The following is a 22,147-nucleotide window of genomic DNA, read 5'->3' as shown; positions in this document are numbered from 1 at the left end:
GCTTTGTAGAACTGTCTAATTTTTGCTTTAAAATCAATATTCCACCATTCTGCAAAGTTTCTGGTGTATTTGTTTCTATGTTTCAATTTTTCATACTCTGCACTAAATTCTTTGGACACCTCATCATCCTTAAGAAATGATGAGTTAAGTTTCCATTTATTGATTTTATTTTCAATCCATTCCCACATGGCGCGGGAATTTGATTACTATCGATACTGAACTGAAATCGAACTGCATGGTGGTCAGAAAACGGTACAGGAATGGTCTCAAATTTCGATACTCGTTTGCAAAATTCTGAATTTGAATAAAAACGGTCGAGCCGTGAGTCAGACTCGTTTCTAACAAATGTGAACTTACGATTGTTGGTGCCATTACATTCTAATTCTATGTCTTTTAGTGCTAATAATCCTACTAATGCCCGCAGCCCTTGACATATATTGTACGCTCTGTTTTTAGTGTCTTCGACATCTGTTACACTATTAAAATCACCTCCTAACACATGATGCTTCGCTGTTGTTTTGTTCAAATGTACTGCAATTTTGCTACGCTCTGTCCGGTATTGACTACCCGAATGTCCATACACGTTTATAAAATTAATTTCTCCGATTATCACTGACACAATTCTACCTGTAGGATCGAATAGTGGCATTGAAGCTTCAATAGTTCTTCGCACCAGTATTGCAGTACCTTTGTTATATTCGCTTATATTGACGTAAGCAGAATATTGCGGTAGAAAACGAAAAAATTCTCAAAATGTACTTCTTGTATGAAAACAACATCCAAATCTAAATCAATGATGAAATCTTTTAAAAGATGTTTTTTTGAATCAATTCCCAATGCGTCAATATTAATGGACGCGACCTTTCTGACGTAATTCATAATCGGGTTCATTAACGATCTAATTTATGATCTACCGTTTCCCCCCACGTTTTCCAGTTGTGGTCTTGTGAGTTACAATGTTCAACCCTTTACCCCCACCGTCTTTATTGTTAAGAATTTTATCCTTTGGTAGGTTTTGAATGGCTTCCAGTAAACCTTTGACTAGTACTATTGTTCTTCAGTCGCTTTGGTAAACTCTTTGCCTTACCTTTCTGAATAAGTTCGTCATTTAAATCGTCTGAAATCGATCTCGATGCCATTAGCGTCCACTTCCCTCGATTGTTTTCTTCGGTGTTACTCTTGTCAATCTCTATATCACTGCTTTGGTCAGAACCGTCATCCGGATTGATGGTAGCCTCTACCGACACCGTTTTTCCATCCTTGGGATCTTCCTTCTTTGTTTCGATCTTCCTAACCATTTCGAGTCGCTGTGCTAATGTGGTGCTCGTTCCGGACGCCACTTCAGCATATAGTAATGATCCTTGCTCGTGGGAGCTGCTATTGTACTTATCCTGGTTGCTTTCCGCACGGTCTTCAGGACGTCCTGCCTGATGTTGAGGGCAGTTGGCTTTCAGGTGGACATCTGCTTCGCAATGAAAGCATCGATTCTTGAGCCCATCATAGTAGATTCTAGCCTTACTATTACGGATGAACAATGAAGCGGGGATTGGCGTCTGTATGTCCATATACAGTCCTCGGATTCCTGAGTACACATCGAACTCACACTCGGGTGGAAACTTTTCTTTTACCTGCTTCCTTATCTTTCCATATCGTGCCATTGCTCTACCGATGTCGTCGTCGTTGACCTCCGGAGGAAGGTTAAAGATCCTTACGTATTTTTATATTCCTCCAGCAATCGACATTTTGACCGTCGCCGTTGAGCCATCATTGTATTCGAATGTTTGAGTTTCTGGATTGTGCAGTACAGCATCATTAAACGCATCCTCCGTTTTGAAGCGGATATACCGTGCTGGATCGAAATCCGTACACCTAAGCACATGATAATCTTCGACGGTCAATATAAAGTCGAGAAATCACATATTGCTTTAAACTGACATGTTTACTTATAGGTCTACTTATATTTTATCACTATTTTCCAGCAAAATGATTGAAATCACTCCGAAACTCGAAAAAATCATGTTTAAATAGAACATGTTTTGAATCGAAATCCGTACACAGTTGGTTGTCTGAATCAAAACCCGTACACTTTTGAATCGAAATCCGCACACACGCGATATAGACTGGATCAAAGTCCATACAACAATAAATCAAACTCCGTATAGATGAAGAAGTACAAAAATGAACATCTTCTATTTATAATTTATCTTTAAATTACCGAATAAGTATATTTTGAGGAACAACTGGCTCCTAAAGTTTCACACGGTTTTTTTTTTAATTTTTGATATCAGCTGAAATAGTGCAATTTTCGTAGCGTTTCGTAGTAACCGGAACGCCGGAACCTCTCGAAGCTTCCCGGTACGACTTTCCCTTGCGCACCTCAGTCACAGCTCGTTTAAAATTGTTTGCCGTATATTTATACTTGTTTTCTTCCATTATATGCTGAAAACAAGAAGAAAGTTCAACAATATATGCATGATACACACGCTGTACGGATTTCGATTCAAGCAAATAAAATGAATCAAAATCCGCACGACAGAGTTTTTGTTGAATAAATACAACTTACACTATTTATTAGACAATATACAGCTGACAATGACAAATGACTAAGACTTACCTTTTCCATCAATTTCAAAAAGATTCACAGAGTAAAACACTTATATCCCACTTGAAAATCTTTTTTATCTGAAGAACGTTTCCTTAGTAAAGTCTCTAACGATACAACGAAATGACAACTGAAACCGATACACGATTGATTTTTCCTTTTTAATATTTTTATTTCATGGCCTACTGGCGCATAGTTTAATTTAACAGAAGGCCAACAACTGTACATGGATATGGATATATACATGTAACTATCATATGATATCACTTTTATAATGCTTAAAACTGAAGAAAAACATCAAGGTGTACGGATTTAGATACTGTACGGGTTTCGATCCAGCACGGTACACGTTTTTTTCATTCGCGTTTCTGTAACACGTGTCCATCATCGTACGATCTGCAGTCAGTTTTTTTCCGAAGCGACTCATCTCAAACAGAGACGGTCCCATAGCATCCTTGGAGAATTCAAATATCAACGTGGTTTTTTTTCGTCGGTTCCATTGTTTTAATTTTTCACTCAACAATCAATTGAGAGATCCGTTTTGTTGTGTGAACAATACCTATTGTTCACGCGGTTTGCTTATAAACTACCAGTGTTTCGACAATACGTCTGCTTCTGATAAGATCTACTGAGCAACTGCGTTCGTACATAATTAAAACGAAATAAAAAGTATTTTCGTCTCGTAAAACTGAGAAAAAGGAATAACCTGAAAAAGAGGCGTAGGTATCGTTTGAAACTGGCACAACCCGAAGTTAATAATTTCGAGAGAAAAATCACAGGAGGGTTGTGTGCAAAGCCACGACCGCAAGGATGAAGTAGAATACTTTTACAAGAAAGAAAATCCGGCTGCTTGCGTGTCAGTCATTTTTTAATTTGTTTAATTCAATATCGGATAAGATCTTAGCGTTATCACTGACAGTGCGAATAAAGTATTCCTTGAGGTAAAATAAACAGTGAAAAGCTGATTTAACACTCAAAACTAGACGGCTTATGTGTTGTCTAAATGAGTCAACATTTTTAATTGAATGCATTTACTAGTGCCCGCTATCGCACAGAGACTGCATTTCACTAAAGTGCCTCACTGCATCAGCAGCTATCGGTGCTAAACCCGCTGCAACTGCTACGCTATCCGTAGCCATGCCAATGTTTTAGCCGCTATACGCTGCTATTGGTATCCGCTGTCCCTGCATCAGCTGGCCCAGCTGCTATCGAGACTGAGATCCGCCGAAACTAGTGCACTATCCATTGCTATGTCACAGCTGTGGCCGCTATCCGCCTGGTATCCACTGCACTGCTACTGCTGCTGCTAAGGGAAGACTGCTGTTGTCGCTGTCTAGAACTATTATGAGCGGCTTCGACTGAAACAGGCTCTTATATAGGGATGAAAAACCTATCGATAGTAGTAGGAAATCATCGATAACTATCGATAGCCATTTCAGTCGATAGTTCCCATCCTTACTCTTATACAGACAAATAGCAAATTTAAAATGGCAAGGTCTTTGATTCTGTCGACCGTGCTTGGGAAGCAATCATATTAACGACTAATCAGATCAGTCGAATTCTGCGCTTCAACAAGGATTGACCATTCTCAATAATATTGTTGCTCGTCATGATTTGGACTTGATAATTTTTGAATTTCAATTATGCGGAAAATTATTTTTTATGCTGATAATGAAAGCTTTTTGGATGTTGTGCTCATGACTGAAGGAAAAGATAATTCAGTACGTTGTGAGACACGGAGATGAAGCCACAAATATCTGTTCCAAATTTCTTGAAAGTGTAAATTGATTTGAGAGAAAATATTAATTCTTCAATTAGGTTTTTATTTCATCCTGAAAAGGACAATTTGTTGTTTAATTCAATGTCTGATAAGATGCCGATCACATCTTTGCGTTATCACGGGCAGTGCGAATAAGGTATTCATTGGGGGAAAATAAACACTGAGAAGCTTTCTAGAACGTACTTTTCATTGGATGCATTTGCTAAAATGCCGCACTGCATCACCTGGCCCTGCTTATATTGATGCTGCGCTATCCCCGTTGCCACAGTAGTGGACGCTTCCGTTGCCATTGGTATCCGCTGCCCTGCATCACCTGGTCCTGCTATCGATGCTGAGACGCGCTCCGCTATCCATTGCCATACCACAGCTGTGGCCGTTATCCGCTGCATTGCTACTGCTGCTGCTAAGGGAGGACTGCTGTTGTAGCAGTCTAGAATTATAATGAGCGGCTTCGAGTGAAACAGGCTCTTATATAGGCCAAACAGCACATTTCAAATGGCAAGGTCTATGATTCTGTCGACCGTGCTTGGGAAGCAATCATATAACGACCAATCAGAGGCCGAAGTTTTCGCTTTGACAAGGCTTGACTATTTTCAATAGTACAATAGTTTGAAAAATAAATTTACAATTATCTGCATTTGGGAAGAATCTTAAAAGATTTTCCAAGCTATTGCTGCAACAACGAAGGAAATCCATCGAATACTAACCGATTTATTAGCATTTGAAATTGGACATATTTTTCACTTTTTTCGGTTTTAGATTTTCATTTCACATCCCTATGTAGCCGAACTTCCTGAGAGAAGTATTCTACTTCAAAACTGATAATTTGTGTTGAATATTTCTGATAACACAGGTTTTGTTCTAGAGCTCGAACTGGAAAAAATGAAAGATTATTAGCTTTTTTAGCATTCCTGTGAACTTTAGTACCGCTAGCAAAGATAACTTTTACAGAGACTTAAATGAGTTTTCTCGTTAGCCAACTTAAAAGTGACGAACCCAGTGAGCACTTACTGTACGGCACTTTGACGCTCTCCTGCATACACTAGAGGCTACGAAATTCACAGTAATGGTTAAATCGCTGTAATCTTTTAGGACAACTATTTTGAGCCTTAGGACATTTTTTTACTTTTGCCGATCGTAACACTGATGGACGAAAGTGATAAAAATTCCACGAAAAATTGTGGATTTTCAACTCAACTTTTCATCAATTTCAATCAAACCCATTAAAAAATTATCTAAAAGGTTATACATAACAATATTTGAAATGGGAATCCACATAAGTTTGCAAAATTGTGCTCGCTTCTCTAATGAACTACAAAGAAGAAAATAAGCGAAGTAAACGACACCGTCAAACCGGAATCTTATTAGGAATTTTTGGAAATTTTGACCATGCCTCAACGATGAACACTCCAAGACAATTTACGAATCAAGTCCAGAGATCGGTAAATGAACCGGTAAAAGTAACAGAAAATTTGGAAGACGACACTACAGATACACATTCCTCCAAAAATATACTGTATTGTATACATACTTTCAGTTTCGAGTTTCGAACAAAGGCAGAGTAGTGTGGTCTTGAAAGAAAAAGATATACCTATTCGTGCAAATAACGGTCTGACAGAAGGTTATTACCGAATAATCAGAAGAGAGATTGATGATTGTACATTCGTAGGTGACACGGGTTTTCACGGGTGAATTTATGATTATATCATTCACATTCATGACCCTTACGTTGAATGAATGATTACACAAAAGAGGGTATGTGCCTTAGTTGTGCAGCTAGATTTGACAGGTTTGACCTAGGACCATGAATGGTATGGAGCAACTCCAAGTAACATAACGGGTGACATTTTTTTACTGCTAAAAAGGTAGATGTACTCAAAGAAAAAAAAAATTTCTCATGAAGACAAGTTCATCATTGACAAAAAATGAATATTGGAGGAGTCGGAGTAGCTCTACAACTATTTTTTAACATCAAGTTAAATCCCAATGATTGGACGATATTAAGATAAAGGGGTTTCAATAAGAGCCCTACAAAAGTTGACCGATAGGGATAGCAAACAACGCCATATTTTTTCCCGCTCTCTTGACATTTCTCTTCAGTTATGTTCGATACACGATCCAACAACGAGTCAAGATTATAAAAATTTACTGCCGAAATTTGAAGTCAGTGGGCTCAACTCTAAGAGCACTACGTCCAATTTATGGTCGTCTTAATGGTTCTCCCAGATCAACAATTGAGCGTCTAGGTGAAAAATTTGAATCTATAGGCACAGTACAAAATGTTCCCGTGCCAGTGGGACAAAGAAGTGCCCGTAGTGTATGAATAACAAACGTGAAATTTCAGCATTATTGGCCGATTTATGCTTGAAAACCGTCAAAAGTTGGGTTCAGCGTCTGGGCTTCTGCAAGCTTGCCCGTGGTTGCCATGCAAAAAAAATCAAGCCCTTTTCAGTTGTTAGTCCAACTATATTTTTTTGTTGAAGTCATCGCAAAGGTTATAGATTAAAGAGGAGCGGTTATCATTGTAGGGGGAACCCCAAGCCACACCATGAGAGTTGAAGTCTCCCAAAATCAAACGTGGCGAGGGAAGAAGTTCTATTAAATCAAAGAGCAACCGTTGCCCAACCTGTGCTCTGGGAGGAATATTTATTGAGGCAATACAAAGCTCTTTACCTTGTATTGTCATTTGACATGCGACAACTTCGATGCCTGGAATCGAGGGGAGGTTAATACGATAGAAAGAATAGCACTTTTTAATCCCTAGAAGTACTCCTCCATATGGGGTGTCTCGATCAAGGCGAATAATATTAAAATCATGGAAGTTGAGATCAATATTTGAATTAAGCCAAGTTTCACAAAGGGAAAATGCATCGCATTTGTTTTTATTTATCAAAACTTTAAACGAATCAATTTTTGGTAAAATACTTCTACAATTCCACTGTAAGACAGAGATAGAATCCTTCATATACGCAGTTGAATTAGGCATCGAAGGATACAATCGCTGCAAGGAGGGGCCATTGGGCAGTCAACTGCTTCAAAAATGATCTAACTGTTGGAAGGAATGATGTAAGAAAAACTTTAATTGGATCGGGTATATTGAAATTTTCAAAGATCCAGTCCACAATGTCAGAGAATTTCACAAATCCAGAGTTTGTTTCATCAACTGGGTGTGCAAAAGGAACAACTGGGGTTTTAGATGTTCCTGGCAGTGCTGGGAACTCCTTCTGGGACTTTAAATTTGCAAGCCCAGGAGGAGTTTGCTTAGGTTTTTTCGCAGCACTGTTTGGTTTGTTTGTAACTTTCATTTCACTTTGGGAAATCTTAGGACCTTTTCGGGGAAGTTTAGGAGAGGAAATATTTTTCCTCTTTCTAGACGCCCCAGGATTGGCATAAGATGTTCCTGCTGGTGAATCGTCAGAATCGGTTTCATCAGAGGACAACAGATCAAAGGGGTTCGATGTTATGGTAGAAGTGGTCACGGTCTTCTTCAGCATCTCAGCGTAAGATCGCTTTGAACGCTCCTTAAGTGGCCGCTTGATTTTTTCTCTGCGCTGCATGTACACCGGGCATGTGGAGAGCTCATGCTGATTTTCCCCGCAGTGAATACATTTTTCAGTATTTACACTGCAAGAATCGTCCGCATGAGTTTCTCCACACTTGCTACATCGTGCCTTATTGCAGCAGTAGGCGGCTGTGTGGCCTAGCTGCTTGCAATTGGTGCAATTCATAACACGGGGTACATACAATCGCACAGGCAGACGAACCCGATCGATCGAGACGTGGCTAGGGAGAGCAGATCCGGCAAACGTAACACGAAACGAGTCTGACGGAGTGTACACTTTTGTGCCGTTGACAAGAGACACAGACCGCAATTGCTTGCAATCTATGATTTTTACTTTTACGTCGTGACACAAAGCATTTTTGAAGCAGCCAAAACCGCTTGCCAAGATACACTCGACCGACAGACTCGAATCGGTTATGACACCGTCGATCTCCACGTCTCGTGCGGGTATATAAACGCGATACTCGCGTGTGAAAAGCTCGGAGCGAGCAATAGCGTTGGCCTGTTCCAGGTCGCTGACCACGACACGGAGCTTGTTGGGTCTGACCTTAGAGATTTCGGTCACGGCCTTGTACCCCTCCGTCAGGTCTTTCGAAATCCGCAGGATGTTTAACGGTTTCGATTTCGGTCCTGCTTTTGGCCGAAAGAAAACAGTAAAACTGCTCTGAGATCCGTTCGGGTAAAGCCTGGGGCGAGGGGGACTGGAGAATTAACAGAGGAAGGGTTGGCAGGAGGGACAGGGTCGGAGGGGTTCGAGGATGGTGGCACGGGAGGCGAGGGATCTACATCCATCGCGCTAAATCTAGCGCACTAGCGCCGACAGAACACGTACCTCTTTACTTCTCCTTTCAGCAGGGTTGGTTGTCCGAACGGTCGAAGCTGCAGCCGTTACCGCCAGCAGCACCAATACAGCAGCTCCAGACAGCCACCAGCAGCAAGCCGGGTGTGCGATCACTCAGCACAGCGACACAACTCGCTGTCAACTGTTGGCTTCTTCTTTTTCCTCCTTTGTGTAGAGATTCTCGTCCACTGCTGTAGCACAAATCACTTAGCAGCCAAATCGGCTTACGCACCAGCAAACAGCCACGATGCGAAACAGTTGCACAAAGGCGGGTGACTTTGAACCTTCACTCGACCAGGCAAACAATGCCAACACTTGCTCACGCGTCTTTTGTTTTATATTCTATCGGAGCGATCACCAAACACGTCCGATACTGATGCGTGTTCGGCACAGAATGTACTTGAGATAATTGACTTTCGTTGTTTTACATCTTAAAACATAACGGTTGCTTAAGTTTGATTATAATCAAATGAAAAGGTAACGTATAGGGCATCCAAACTTTGAAACCACGTGTTCAATCATAATTCATCAGTTAACCCTTAACTAGCCCGTTCATCTAAAATCAATATTGTTCAAATCGGTTGTGTAGTTTCTAAGATAATGATGTTTTGTGATTTTAACATTTCGATACATTACAGACGAAGTTACAGTCCGATTACAGTAAAATTCAATAGGGTGTTATAAGGCAGCTAAACCTTTCATTTGACACTAATTTTGTGGAAATCGGTTCAACCATCTCTGAGAAAAGTTAGTGAATTTATGTAGTCTTCAGAGTATGTTTCTTTTCATAGCTGGATTTCACATTTTTAAACATAACAGGCAAAGTAACAAGCCGTTTGCAAAAAAAATCAATAGGGTCTTATGGGGCAACAAGACCTTCCATATGACACTGATTTTATGAAAATCGGTCCAGCCATCTCTGAGAAACATGAGTGAGATTAAATAGTCTCCAGAACACGTTTCGTTCCATAACTTCTGAAAAACATGTTCAATCTTCATAAAATTTAAAAGTTAAGAGTTTTTTTGGGTAGCCCGTTCAATTGAAACCAATTTTGTTCAAATCGGTTGTGTAGTTTCTGAAATATTGATGTTTCGTGATTTTTTACATTTTGATACATAACCTCTAAACTAGAAATCAGATTACAACAAAATTCAATAGGGTCTTTTAGGGCAACTAGACCTTTCATTTGCAATTAATTTCATTGAAATCGGTTCAGCCGGCTTTGAGCAAATCGAGTGAGATTGGGAGGATGTTGCACACACACACATACATACACATATATATATACAGAAAATGCTCAGCTCGTCGAGCTGAGTCGAGTGATATACGACATTCGGCCCTTTTGAGCACTTTTATACCTTTAGTTTTTGCAGTGATTGCTATACCTTTTTAAGGCAATAGGAGAAAGGCAAAAAGTGAAATGAAACAAATGACTTTTAATTTCAACTTCAATCCCGAGCAAGGCCGCAAACATTGAAATAGTACAATATCAAATTTAAATGATGTTGAGGCCACATATTTTGATCGTAGCTATAGATTTAAACAGTCTGCGGGTTACGATTCTTTCTATAACTTTCAAACCACATGTTTAAACATTATGAAATTCATTGTTCAAGGGTTTGAAAGCCCAATAATTTGAATTCAATTATTTTCATAGCTTTTGAGATATAAGAGCGATTTTCAGATTTTGACGCAGCGCCAAAACCAAAAGTTTGATTACAATGAAATTCAATAGAAACCTAAGCGGCAAATAGACCCTTCATTTGACACCAAGATGGAAAGAATCGGTCAGACCATCTCTGAGACAAGTGAGTGCGAGAAAAAAGGTGCACATACACACGTACACACCCACACCCACACACACATGTACACCTATACATGCATACATGCATAAAATGCTTGATTCGTCGAACTGAGTAAAGAAGTATATGACATTCGGTCATTTGGGTCACTTTTCTACCTTTTAATTAGCCGTTGATCGTTAGGAGAAAGTCAATATGTTTAGTTTCATTATGTGATTTCACATTTTTATTAACAATGGACAAAGTTACAAACCGTTTACGATGAAATTCAATAGCAACCTATGGGGCAACTAGACCTTTCATTTGACACTAATTTTGTGAAAATCGGTTCAGCCATCTCTGAGAAAAATGAGTGAGTTTAAACAACCTCAGGATAACTTTTCTTTAGATAACTTTTGAACCATATGTTCAATCATTACGAAATTTGAAAGTTAAGAGTTTTGGAGACAGCCCGATTATTTGCAATCAGTTTTATTGAAATCGGTTATGTGGTTTCTGAGATATCGATGTTTCGTTATTGTTGCATTTTGATACATAACCTCTAAACTAAAAATCCGATTACAATGAAATTCAATAGCAACCTGCGGCGCAACTAGACCTTTTATTTGCAATTAATTTCATGAAAATCGGTTCAGCCATCTCTGAGGAAAGTGAGTGAGAAAAAAAAGTTGCACATACACACACACACATACACACATACACACATGCATACATACATACAGAAAATGCTCAGTTCGTCGAAAGGGGTCGAGTGGTATATGACATTCGGCCATTGGGACCACTTTTATACCTATGGTTTTTCCAGTGATTGCTATACCTTTCTAGGAGAAAGGCAAAAACTTCTCAAGTACGCTTTTTAACCCTGAAAGGGTTGTTCAACCTTACAAATCGGTTTCTTTTGAGTGTATTTACATGATTGAGTGGGCATTTATCGAGATTAAAGTAAGTTTTTTTTTTTCAGTAAAGCAAATCTTTCGTTCCGCTTATTCAAAAGCATTCCTCATTCCGGTCTCAAAGCTCCAGTCCCTGCGATAAAAGATGTATAGAAATTCCTCTTAGTGAGCAGCATCGAAATAATCTCCATTTACCTTCATCAAGAAACGGTATTCATTAAGCCCGCTGGGACTGCTCTAAATGGTGCACACATATTTGCCTTTTCTGCCGGTCGGTTGTTCTTTTCTGTTTTGTGAACATATCTGGGTTGGCTTGACGCTCACCTGCTAAATCCATGAGACTCTTACTTTACTGCCTTTTCGAACTCAACAAGACGACTTTCTGGCATTATAATCTTATTTTCTTTTCCTTTCCTTTATTTTCATGTTGAAACGAACAAAAAAACAATGAACTGGTAAGGGGCCGTTCCTAAACCACGTGGTCATAAAGAGGGGGACGGGGGGGTTTGTCAAAAGACCACGAAAGACCACGCACGGGGTGGGGGGTTAACGAAATGACCACGTGGTCAAAGTCAAGAAGAAGCTTTTGTATTTTAGAAATATAGAATGTACTGAAGTTTAATAATGAAAATTTAAAAAATTTAAGCGAATTTCTGGCACTTGGCAAATGAAAAGACCACGTGGTTAAAGTCGCAAGGGGGGGGGGGGTTGGCCAAAAGACCACGAAAGACCACGGGGGGGTACGGGGGGTATGAAAGGTGGTCAAAATATGACCACGTGGTTTAGGAACGGTCCCTAAGTATACCTTGATAAATTAGTTTCTTCTTCCGTTTCTTGTGAAGCGAGTGGTCAACAAACTTTTTAGTAATAGGACTTTACGGGCAACTGATCAGTTACACTAAGCTGTCTAATTATATTCAAATTGGTATACTTATACAGGGACCTTTGGCCGTACTCTGTTCAGATTATCTGCGTTCAATTAACAGTTCGTTTGTTGCCCTCTCGCTTGCGTGCCATTTGTATCGTTTCGGGTGCCACCATTTCAAAAGATTATATTTTCTCATTTTCTGCCCCACGCGACAGGACGATAAACGTACCGAAGAACACAACGTAGTCACGCTGGTGGATTTTGCCATCGCACTCATGACCGCCCTGGACCAGATCAACCGCGAGTCATTCCAACGGTTTCGGCTGCGAATCGGACTCAACCACGGACCGGTGATAGCCGGCGTAATCGGAGCTCAGAAACCGCAGTACGACATCTGGAGCAACACGGTTAATGTGGCCTCCCGGATGGACTCCTGTGGCGTTATGGGACGGGTGCACGTAAGTAATATCGTTTTGTTTTCTTGCTTGTTTTTTTTTTTTTTTCACGAAAGGTCCGTAATTAACCATTTTGAGCGTATCAATTACATATAATTAGCGGTGTGGTTCAATTCAATTCAAAAACATTTTTTTCTAATTAGAGGTTCAATTATAATATCATTTCTCTGTAATGGAATCCAATGGAAACCTTTTCTATTTTTGAAATTTAATTCAACTCTACTAATAAGCTCAATAAGAGATTATTTTCAAATTTGTCTCTTCATATTTAAATTGAGCCCTGTACAGCGGTGACTGCATACCAATGTAATTTTCATAATCCTAAAAAATTGAATCTGCTGTTAAATACACCGCTGAGTGTTAGCTTCAATGTTCAGCAACATTTCGCTTGACTTCATGACAAATGGAAGTGCTTACCACCGGCTAAGTGAGTCATTTTTCAACAAATAACAACGATAAAATTTCTCACGTAGCTCTACATTCCCATGAGTTTTACAGTTTCTTCCAATTACCGACTAACTCAAACAGCATTGCTCCGTTTGTCGCGGCAGTGTTTTTTTGTGTGCTCTTCCAACTCAAATTGTTAAAAACCCGGCTGGGAATGGTACTCATTCTACTTTCAAAGCTCGAAACTCATACATCATCCTGCCAGTGGGCTGTAACTTGGGCCACCTGTTCCAGTAGCGTTTGGACTCACACAGAACTTGTTTATTCCATATTCATGTTTCACGTTGCTCATTGCGATTTTTTTTCTTTTTCCGCTCCACTCTCTCTCTCTCTCTCGCACAGGTTACGGAATACACCGCAAAAGTGCTGATGGCCGCCGGATACTCCTGCGAGTGTCGTGGTCCCATTCCAGTCAAAGGAAAAGGCATTCTTACGACTTACTTTGTTAGAACACCATTCGACGAGCGAATATAAACCCAGCTACTAATCATCAGCAGGATGACGGTCACAGGATATATGCCAGTCACAGTCGCTACCCTTTTCATTTGGCATTTGGCAAACGGCAACAGCATCTGACAGTTTGTTGCAACGGGTAAACAATGAACGAATGAGATGGATTTATTGGGGGCAGTAAGATAGACCCGTCAGAGTATTACAAGCCACGTTTGGCTTTTGAAGATAGGCAAATATACTAAGCGTTCAGTATGTGTTTAGGGACACTCGTTTTTCGCTGAACTCATGTTTTGAGGACATGTAATATTTCTGTCGAATTATTCGACTATAGTCTCTAGTGTCCCGGTAAACAATAACATTTAATCTGTCATGAATTTAAATCAAAAAACTTCCGAACATCTCCAATCAAAACACTTTTAGAAAGTATACTAGACCACGAAGCTCATCTGAGCAAGTATATGCAGATGCTGGCTGAAAGACCAACCCGGTTAGGAATTAGTTGAGCTTGTTTACATACCATTACAACAGCATCGATGAAAAGCTAAATAAAATTCAACCTAGGGATATTGCTTTGCATTAAACGAGAGCGTATAAAGTAAACAGCTCAACTACTGTTGAACTGTAAAGCCACCTAACATGTAATGATCATTGGGAAAGATAATAGCACAATGAAGCCAGTACAATAGAAGCAGTATCATAGAACAAATGGAAGATGTTATAGAAGACTCACTTTTCTGAGCAGATGTCGAAAAGTTTTTTCACCTCCACCTAACATACTCACCCATCCCCTAGACGATGGAATCGAGTGAGATTTATGTGGTAGATATAAGTTATATAGAGAACACCTTCTATTATCACTGTCAAAAGCATCATAATCATCATCATCATCCTTGTCATTTGCACGTCATCCCAGACTCCAGAGCGAGCATTTCGTAGCCTAAACACTACCGCCGAGTAACACGACTCACATTTACCCCATCAGAATTCGGATTCTTCCTTCAAAGCAGTTCACCAGTGAGATGAGAACGTATTATTAGAAACTATTAGCAAAGTCAAGCAAAATCAAAGATAGCTCCATTTAAGATTTAATGTTTTATATATGTAAATATTTTTTTCCACCTATTGTATTTGAATCACGATGACACAGTCATTCAGAGAATATAATGTCAATTGAGAAAATATCTTCAAACTGAAATTTTATTTTTAAACTTCAAAAGAACAACCTTTTTCCGTTTTGAAATTTCAACCATGAATCTCTGCTATTTAGCTTCCTTCTAGCTTTAAGCCTTCAGATTTCAGATTTGCGCACTAGTTTAAAGCTTTACACTATACTTTCAGTCTTAGATTTTTATCGATTAGCTTCCAAAGTTTTGCTTTTAATGTTTAACCACTATACTATTTTTTTTTTAACTCTAGCCTTGAGCCTTCAGCATTTAGCCTTTAGCCTTTAACCTTTAGCCTTTAGCCTTTAGCCTTTAGCCTTTAGCCTTTAGCCTTTAGCATTTAGCCGTTGGCCTTTAGCTTTTAGCCTTTAGCCTTTAGCCTTTAGCCTTTAGCCTTTAACCTTTAGCCTTTAGCCTTTAGCCTTTAGCCTTTAGCCTTTAGCCTTTAGCCTTTAGCCTTTAGCCTTTAGCCTTCAGCCTTTAGCCTTTAGCCTTTAGCCTTTAGTCTTTAGCCTTTAGCCTTTAGTCTTTAGCCTTTAGCCTTCAGCATTTAGCTGTTGGCCTTTAGCTTTTAGCCTTTAGCCTTCAGCCTTTAGCCTTCAGCCTTCAGCCTTTAACCTTTAGCCTTTAGCCTTTAGCCTTTAGCCTTTAGCCTTTAGCCTTTAGCCTTTAGCCTTTAGCCTTTAGACTTTAGCCTTTAGCCTCTAGCCTTTAGCCTTTAGCCTTCAGCCTTTAGCCTTTAGCCTTTAGCTTTTAGCCTTTAGCCTTTAGCCTTTAGCCTTTAGCCTTTAGCCTTTAGCCTTTAGCCTTTAGCCTTGAGCCTTTAGCCTTTAGCCTTTAGCCTTTAGCATTTAGCCTTTAGCCTTTAGCCTTTAGCCTTTAGCCTTTAGCCTTTAGCCTTTAGCCCTTAGCCTTTAGCCTTTAGCCTTTAGCCTTTGGCCTTTAACCTTTAACCTTTAACCTTTAACCTTTAGCCTTTAGCCTTTAGCCTTTAGCCTTTAGCCTTTAGCCTTTAACCTTTAGCCTTTAGCCTTTAGCCTTTAACCTTTAGCCTTTAGCCTTCAGCCTTTAGCCTTTAACCTTTAACCTTTAACCTTTAACCTTTAGCCTTTAGCCTTTAGCCTTTAGCCTTTAGCCTTCAGTATTTAGCCATCAGCCTTCAGCCATTAGCCTTTAGCCTTTAGCCTTTAGCCTTTAGCCTTTAGCCTTTAGCCTTTAGCCTTTAGCCTTCAGCATTTAGCCATTAGCCTTCAGCCTTTTGCCTTTAGCCTTTAGCCTTCAGCCTTTAGCCTTTAGCCTTTAGCCTTTAGCCTTTAGCCTTTAGCCTTTAGCCTTTAACCTTTAACCTTTAACCTTTAACCTTTAACCTTTAGCCTTTAGCCTTTAGCCTTTAGCCTTTAGCCTTCAGCCTTTAGCCTTTAGCCTTTAGCCTTTAGCCTTCAGCATTTAGCCATTAGCCTTTAGCCTTTAGCCTTTAGCCTTTAGCCTTTAACCTTTAGCCTTTAGCCTTTAGCCTTTAGCCTTTAGCCTTTAGCCTTTAGCCATTAGCTTTTAGCCTTTAGCCTTTAACCTTTAGCCTTTAGCCTTTAGCCTTTAGCCTTTAGCCTTTAGCCTTTAGCCTTTAGCCTTTAGCCCTTAGCCTTTAACCTTTAACCTTTAACCTTTAACCTTTAGCCTTTAGCCTTTAGCCTTTAGCCTTTAGCCTTTAGCCTTTAGCCTTTAGCCTTTAGCCTTCAGCCTTTAGCCTTTAACCTTTAACCTTTAACCTTTAACCTTTAACCTTTAGCCTTTAGCCTTTAGCCTTTAGCCTTCAGTATTTAGCCATCAGCCTTCAGCCTTTAGCCTTTAGCCTTTAGCCTTTAGCCTTTAGCCTTTAGCCTTTAGCCTTTAGCCTTTAACCTTTAGCCTTTAGCCTTTAGCCTTTAGCCTTTAGCCTTTAGCCTTTAGCCTTTAGCCTTTAGCCTTCAGCATTTAGCCATTAGCCTTTAGCCTTTAGCCTTTAGCCATTAGCCTTTAGCCTTTAGCCTTTAGCCTTTAGCCTTTAGCCTTTAGCCTTTAGCCTTTAGCCTTTAACCTTTAACCTTTAACCTTTAACCTTTAACCTTTAGCCTTTAGCCTTTAGCCTTTAGCCTTTAGCCTTTAGCCTTCAGCCTTTAGCCTTTAGCCTTTAGCCTTCAGCATTTAGCCATTAGCCTTTAGCCTTTAGCCTTTAGCCTTTAGCCTTTAGCCTTTAGCCTTTAACCTTTAGCCTTTAGCCTTTAGCCTTTAGCCTTTAGCCTTTAGCCTTTAGCCTTTAGCCTTTATCCTTTAACCTTCAGCCTTTAGCCTTTAGCCTTTAGCCTTTAACCTTTAGCCTTTAGCCTTTAGCCTTTAGCCTTTAGCCTTTAGCCTTTAGCCTTTAGCCTTTAGCCTTTAGCCTTTAGCCTTTAGCCTTTAGCCTTTAGCCTTTAGCCTTTAGCCTTTAACCTTTAACCTTTAACCTTTAACCTTTAGCCTTTAGCCTTTAGCCTTTAGCCTTTAGCCTTTAGCCTTTAGCCTTTAGCCTTCAGCCTTTAGCCATTAGCCTTTAGCCTTTAGCCTTTAGCCTCTAACCTTCAGCCTTTAGCCTTTAGCCTTTAGCCTTTAGCCTTTAGCCTTTAGCCTTTAGCCTTTAGCCTTTAGCCTTTAGCCTTTAGCCTTTAGCCTTTAGCCTTTAGCCTTTAGCCTTTAGCCTTTAGCCTTTAGCCTTTAGCCTCTAGCCTTTAGTCTTTAGCCTTTAGCCTTTAGCCTTTAGCCTTCAGCCTTCAGCCTTTAGCCTTTAGCCTTTAGCCTTTAGCCTTTAGCCTTTATCCTTTAACCTTTAGCCTTTAGCCTTTAGCCTTTAGCCTTTAACCTTTAGCCTTTAGCCTTTAGCCTTTAGCCTTTAGCCTTTAGCCTTTAGCCTTTAGCCTTTATCCTTTAACCTTTAGCCTTTAGCCTTTAGCCTTTAACCTTTAGCCTTTAGCATTTAGCCTTTAGCCTTTAGCCTTTAGCCTTTAGCATTTAGCCTTTAGCCCTTAACCTTTAACCTTTAACCTTTAACCTTTAGCCTTTAGCCTTTAGCCTTTAGCCTTTAGCCTTTAGCCTTCAGCATTTAGCCATTAGCCTTTAGCCTTTAGCCTTTAGCCTTTAACCTTTAGCCTTTAGCCTTTAGCTTTTAGCCTTTAGCCTTTAGCCTTTAGCCTTTAGCATTTAGCCTATAACCTTTAACATTTAACCTTTTGCCTTTAGCCTTTAGCCTCTAGCCTTTAGCCTTTAGCCTTCAGCCTTTAGCCTTTATCCTTTGGCCTCTGGCCTTCAGCATTTAGCCTTTGGCCTGTTGCCTTTGGCCTGTTGCCTTTGACCTTTAGTCTTTGGTTTTTAGCCTTAGGCCTTTAGCCTTTGGCCTTTAGCCTTTGGCCTGGAACTTTGTTCTGTGTCTTTACTTTCGAATCTTTACCCTTTAATCTTCACTCTTGAATCTTTAGCCTTGAACCTCAAGTCTTGAGCTTTCAGCCTTCACCTGTTAGATTTATCGTAATAAAATAAAATAATAAAACAAAAAATTGACAGCTCTATCAGCCGAACTCTAATCAAGATGGCGAAAACAATGAAGCTACTCCGTTCAGAAGCGTGCGTGTTTAAAGAACGGTACGGTTTAACGAACGGTGAGCGACAAAAAACTCGTAACGATGCTAAAGAGGAAGAGCGAGGGAAAAGTGGCTCCCAGGGGTAGTTACAGCCAGCCAAACAGTGAAAAAGTACCTGGCAAACATGAACATATATGTCATGAAGCGGCAGACCCGTCTCGGAGCTGCAGACAATGACGCAGTGGCAGCGGCTGAATAAGATGGTGAAGTAGATGAACGACGAGACTTATCTCACCTTGGACGGCAACGACTGGCAGGGCACCACGTATATTACACTCCCAACGAAGGAAGTGAACTCCGAGATTAAGTTTATTTCACACACCAAGTTCCCCTGAAGGTTCAGTTGTGGCTGACAATCAGCGAGAAGGTAATGTCAAAGCAGCTCTTTTTTGGCTCTGTACTGGCCGTGAACGCTCGTTGGAGGTGGAGCGGCTGAATATCGATATAGTACTGTGGAATGGGGTGAAATTGATCAGTGGGGTGAAATTGATCACCTGAAAATTCGTGATAAAAAATACTAATCAAAAGATATTGCTCCTACAACACTAGGCAATGTTAACGTGTCCTTAAACGCCACTTTTGCATGATTCACATACCTGTCAAAGGTAACCCTTGCATGCCCGGTACAATTTTTCATATTTTCGAAAAATTCTTCTAACTCAGTCAAAACTCAATCAAATTTGATCAAACAAGTTTCCAAATAATAAAAAAAAGTATTAAATTTACTTAAAGTAATCTTAGTTAAGGGTTAAATACGTTAAATTGGGGAAGTGAGTAAAGTTTGATAAAAGCTCAAAAAATGTAATTTTTAACAATGATCATTCCATACCATTAAAGAAATACTGATGAATTTGCAGGAAACCACAAAGATTTCAGTTTCAGAGCTAGTTTTTGAGCCGAATTGAAATCGGTCTAAGAGCGAATTTAGCAACAAGCAGCTCGTGAACCAAAATAAAAAATTTTAACCTGAAATATCGTTATTTTCGTTTCCAAACTAGCTGTGAATGATATTTTTCAGTACAGAAATCATCATTTATTTTGAACATATAAAAAAACACATTGGCAAAAGAATGTATGGATTTCAATGGTGATCATTTCAACCAAACTTACCTCAGAGTACCTTATAGAATTATCAAATTTATTTCATGAAGTAGACGATGGAAATTTCACCAATAGCCATAGACGTTTACTGGACCACATACTAGTACTTGTTTTAAAATTATACTATTTCGGGAAAAACGTACATGAAGGTAGTTACTTGGAAATTGTTATGAAAATTGATCAATTTCACCCCATTCCATTGTACCCAAGTTCGCCAACACGCCCAACGTCTTCAGCTGCATCTCATCGAGAATTTCTGGGCAAGCCTGAAGCGTGATCTACTCCGAGAATTTTGTCGCGAAAACTGAGGAGTTGATAAATAAAACGAATAAAAAGTCAAAGACATGCCTACACGCACGTTTTCGTCCGCCATGGCGAATGGTTCGGTCAATTTCCGGAAGGTCGCTCGCAAGGGTAACTTTTGGAAATGGAAAATTTATCAATCTCAGTTATCTGTCTTAGTTTTTTTTATCACCATCCGAAAAATGTCCATTTTTTTAATGCAAACGTTAAGCCTTTAGTCTGTAATCTTAAGCTTTTACCAATCAGTTTAAAGCTTCAACTATGAACTTAACTCATTACTCATACTAATATTAGAATCATTTGCTCTTAGCAATATTACCTCATGTATTATGCAACAGCAAAAAAATATTATGTCTGCCAATCGCTATTCAAGTTCTATGGAATCTCAAACGAAAATCTGCATTTAGAAGTAAATCTCTAAAACATGCCTTATATCGATGAATGGTTCGAATTCTCTGACAGCTGAATTTTCCCCTCCACCGAATCATCTTACGAAAAGCAATACAATCGGCGGATTTATTGATCTCGCTGGAGCACTTCACTCGCTATGAATTATATTACGCGAAGCACGACACTCCTCCGTTCCGCCTTACTTTGGCCCACTGAAGCACCCACCCAATCGGTACACCATCAATGGCTCCCGCAAGGTAAGAAAATCTCTGATTTTATGCCAAAGTTCATCATTCGGTTGGTCGTCCTTCAGCTGAGATTTACAAACAAACGCGATATTCAAACTGATGCTTCGTGTCAGCGGCAGTCAAACGAAATTTCATCTTTCTATGTAAAAATTCGATAAAAGCGTTTGCATCGCAATGTTCGGAAGATAGAAGAATCTGATTTACCTTTGTCATGTAATTGAATTATACCAACGAAAAATTATTTTACATCGAATCTAATGGCATTATTTTGTAAGCTGCTTGTTAACCTATGTTATGACAACTTTGTACAATTCTATTAAAGCTGGCTCTAAAACCTCGACAATATACTATGAAATAACAGCATAGTGCAGATACAATTATTCTATGTCAAATTTACAAACTTGAAAATTGAAAAACATCACATCGACTGCAGCACCAGCAAAAAGCATAACAAAAAGTTCCATTTCCCACCCAGATGTTCCGCATTTAAATATCGCAGGAGAAATCGTAGGTAAATTTATTCAGCACCCATTTGCATAAAAAGCATGCGGTAGCTCTTTGCAACTATCAGCAGAACCAACTTTAGCTTCGCTTCGCCGTAACGCTGTTTGCACTTTTATTGTCTATTTTCCACGTCAAACACTACAAAGTGATTCGAGCTCAGCAGCGGCAACCATTAAAATTTTAATTTGCGTTCAATTGATTGTTTTAATTCTGCGGTTATTACTGTGCTCATGCTGTCTGAGCCTAGGACTCATACCCGGCCAAAGCAGTTAAGGCATAACCGTGCACACGGAGATAATTTTAGGGTTTCAAATTCTCCTTCGAAGTGAGAGAGGGGGGGAAATATACAGAAGATGAATTATATATTCAAGCCTATGCCATAAAATGTCATGTAATACTGACAAAGAATAGTTATGTTAATTCAGTTAGTCTGATTAGAGTTACTTATAATAATTTATTTAAAAAATAGGTATATGAATTTAAATATATGGAAATTAATTATTTCATCATTAGTACATTTATAAAAATAATTGATAGAATATTTAAAATTTAGGAGATTGTTTAACATATTTTTGCCAGCTATCAAAGCTGCTTGCAGTTGATAATGACAGTGCTAAATTTTCTATTTTTTCTAATCACCCGTATATTGTCGCAATGAAACCATAAATACATATTTTTTTCCAAAAACTAAAAATTTGTAAAAATAAGTCTCCTTTTCACATGTGAAAATCAACGCACAATGAAGAGCATTGATTCCCACCCTTATCTATGCATTTCATACAAACATTTCATACATACGGATCTGAATGCAATGTTTCATTTAAATTGAGCTTTCTCTTCCGTTCTCATCGGTTATGGAAAAAAAGTTTGATAATACCTGCAATTAAACAGAACTCGAACGCTGTCGCACGGTAGATTTGGAAGTTGTCATGTACGTTGTTTCCAAAGTCCCAGATGCAACATCATCCTGGAAGGGATAAACTAGTACAGTGAGGAAACTACTCAATCAATCAACGTTAATCTCACCTTGTCGGATTCAAGTTCGCCAGTGCTGTCAACTTTCTGCACGTTAAACTTTCCTTTCATA

At 39.3% G+C, this 22,147-nt stretch overlaps 2 protein-coding genes across 10 annotated transcripts in view; one reads left to right on the top strand and one right to left on the bottom strand.

Annotated features, from left to right (window-relative positions):
• Positions 1–14,893, top strand: part of LOC129721535 (adenylate cyclase type 2) — a 178,339-nt gene extending 163,446 nt beyond the window's left edge. For all 9 annotated transcript variants that reach the window (XM_055674234.1, XM_055674230.1, XM_055674231.1 and 6 more), the window contains 2 exons: positions 12,565–12,807; positions 13,594–14,893. In XM_055674234.1, coding sequence (XP_055530209.1) covers positions 12,565–12,807; positions 13,594–13,725 — 375 coding nt within the window. In that variant the 3' untranslated portion in view covers positions 13,726–14,893. The remainder of the gene's footprint in view (positions 1–12,564; positions 12,808–13,593) is intronic.
• A 6,811-nt stretch (positions 14,894–21,704) lies between these two features.
• The window catches only part of LOC129724699 (uncharacterized), a 1,272-nt gene continuing 829 nt past the window's right edge, over positions 21,705–22,147 (bottom strand). The window contains exons 4-5 of the mRNA XM_055679820.1: positions 22,087–22,147; positions 21,705–22,027 (exon numbers count right to left, since the gene is read on the bottom strand). The exon at positions 22,087–22,147 is cut by the window's right edge and continues 341 nt beyond it. Of these exons, the coding sequence (XP_055535795.1) occupies positions 21,944–22,027; positions 22,087–22,147 (145 nt within the window). The 3' untranslated portion in view covers positions 21,705–21,943. The remainder of the gene's footprint in view (positions 22,028–22,086) is intronic.

Source organism: Wyeomyia smithii, chromosome 2 (assembly GCF_029784165.1).
Source record: "Wyeomyia smithii strain HCP4-BCI-WySm-NY-G18 chromosome 2, ASM2978416v1, whole genome shotgun sequence".
NCBI classification, from domain to species: domain Eukaryota; kingdom Metazoa; phylum Arthropoda; class Insecta; order Diptera; family Culicidae; genus Wyeomyia; species Wyeomyia smithii.
This window is presented reverse-complemented; position numbering and strand designations above follow the sequence as displayed.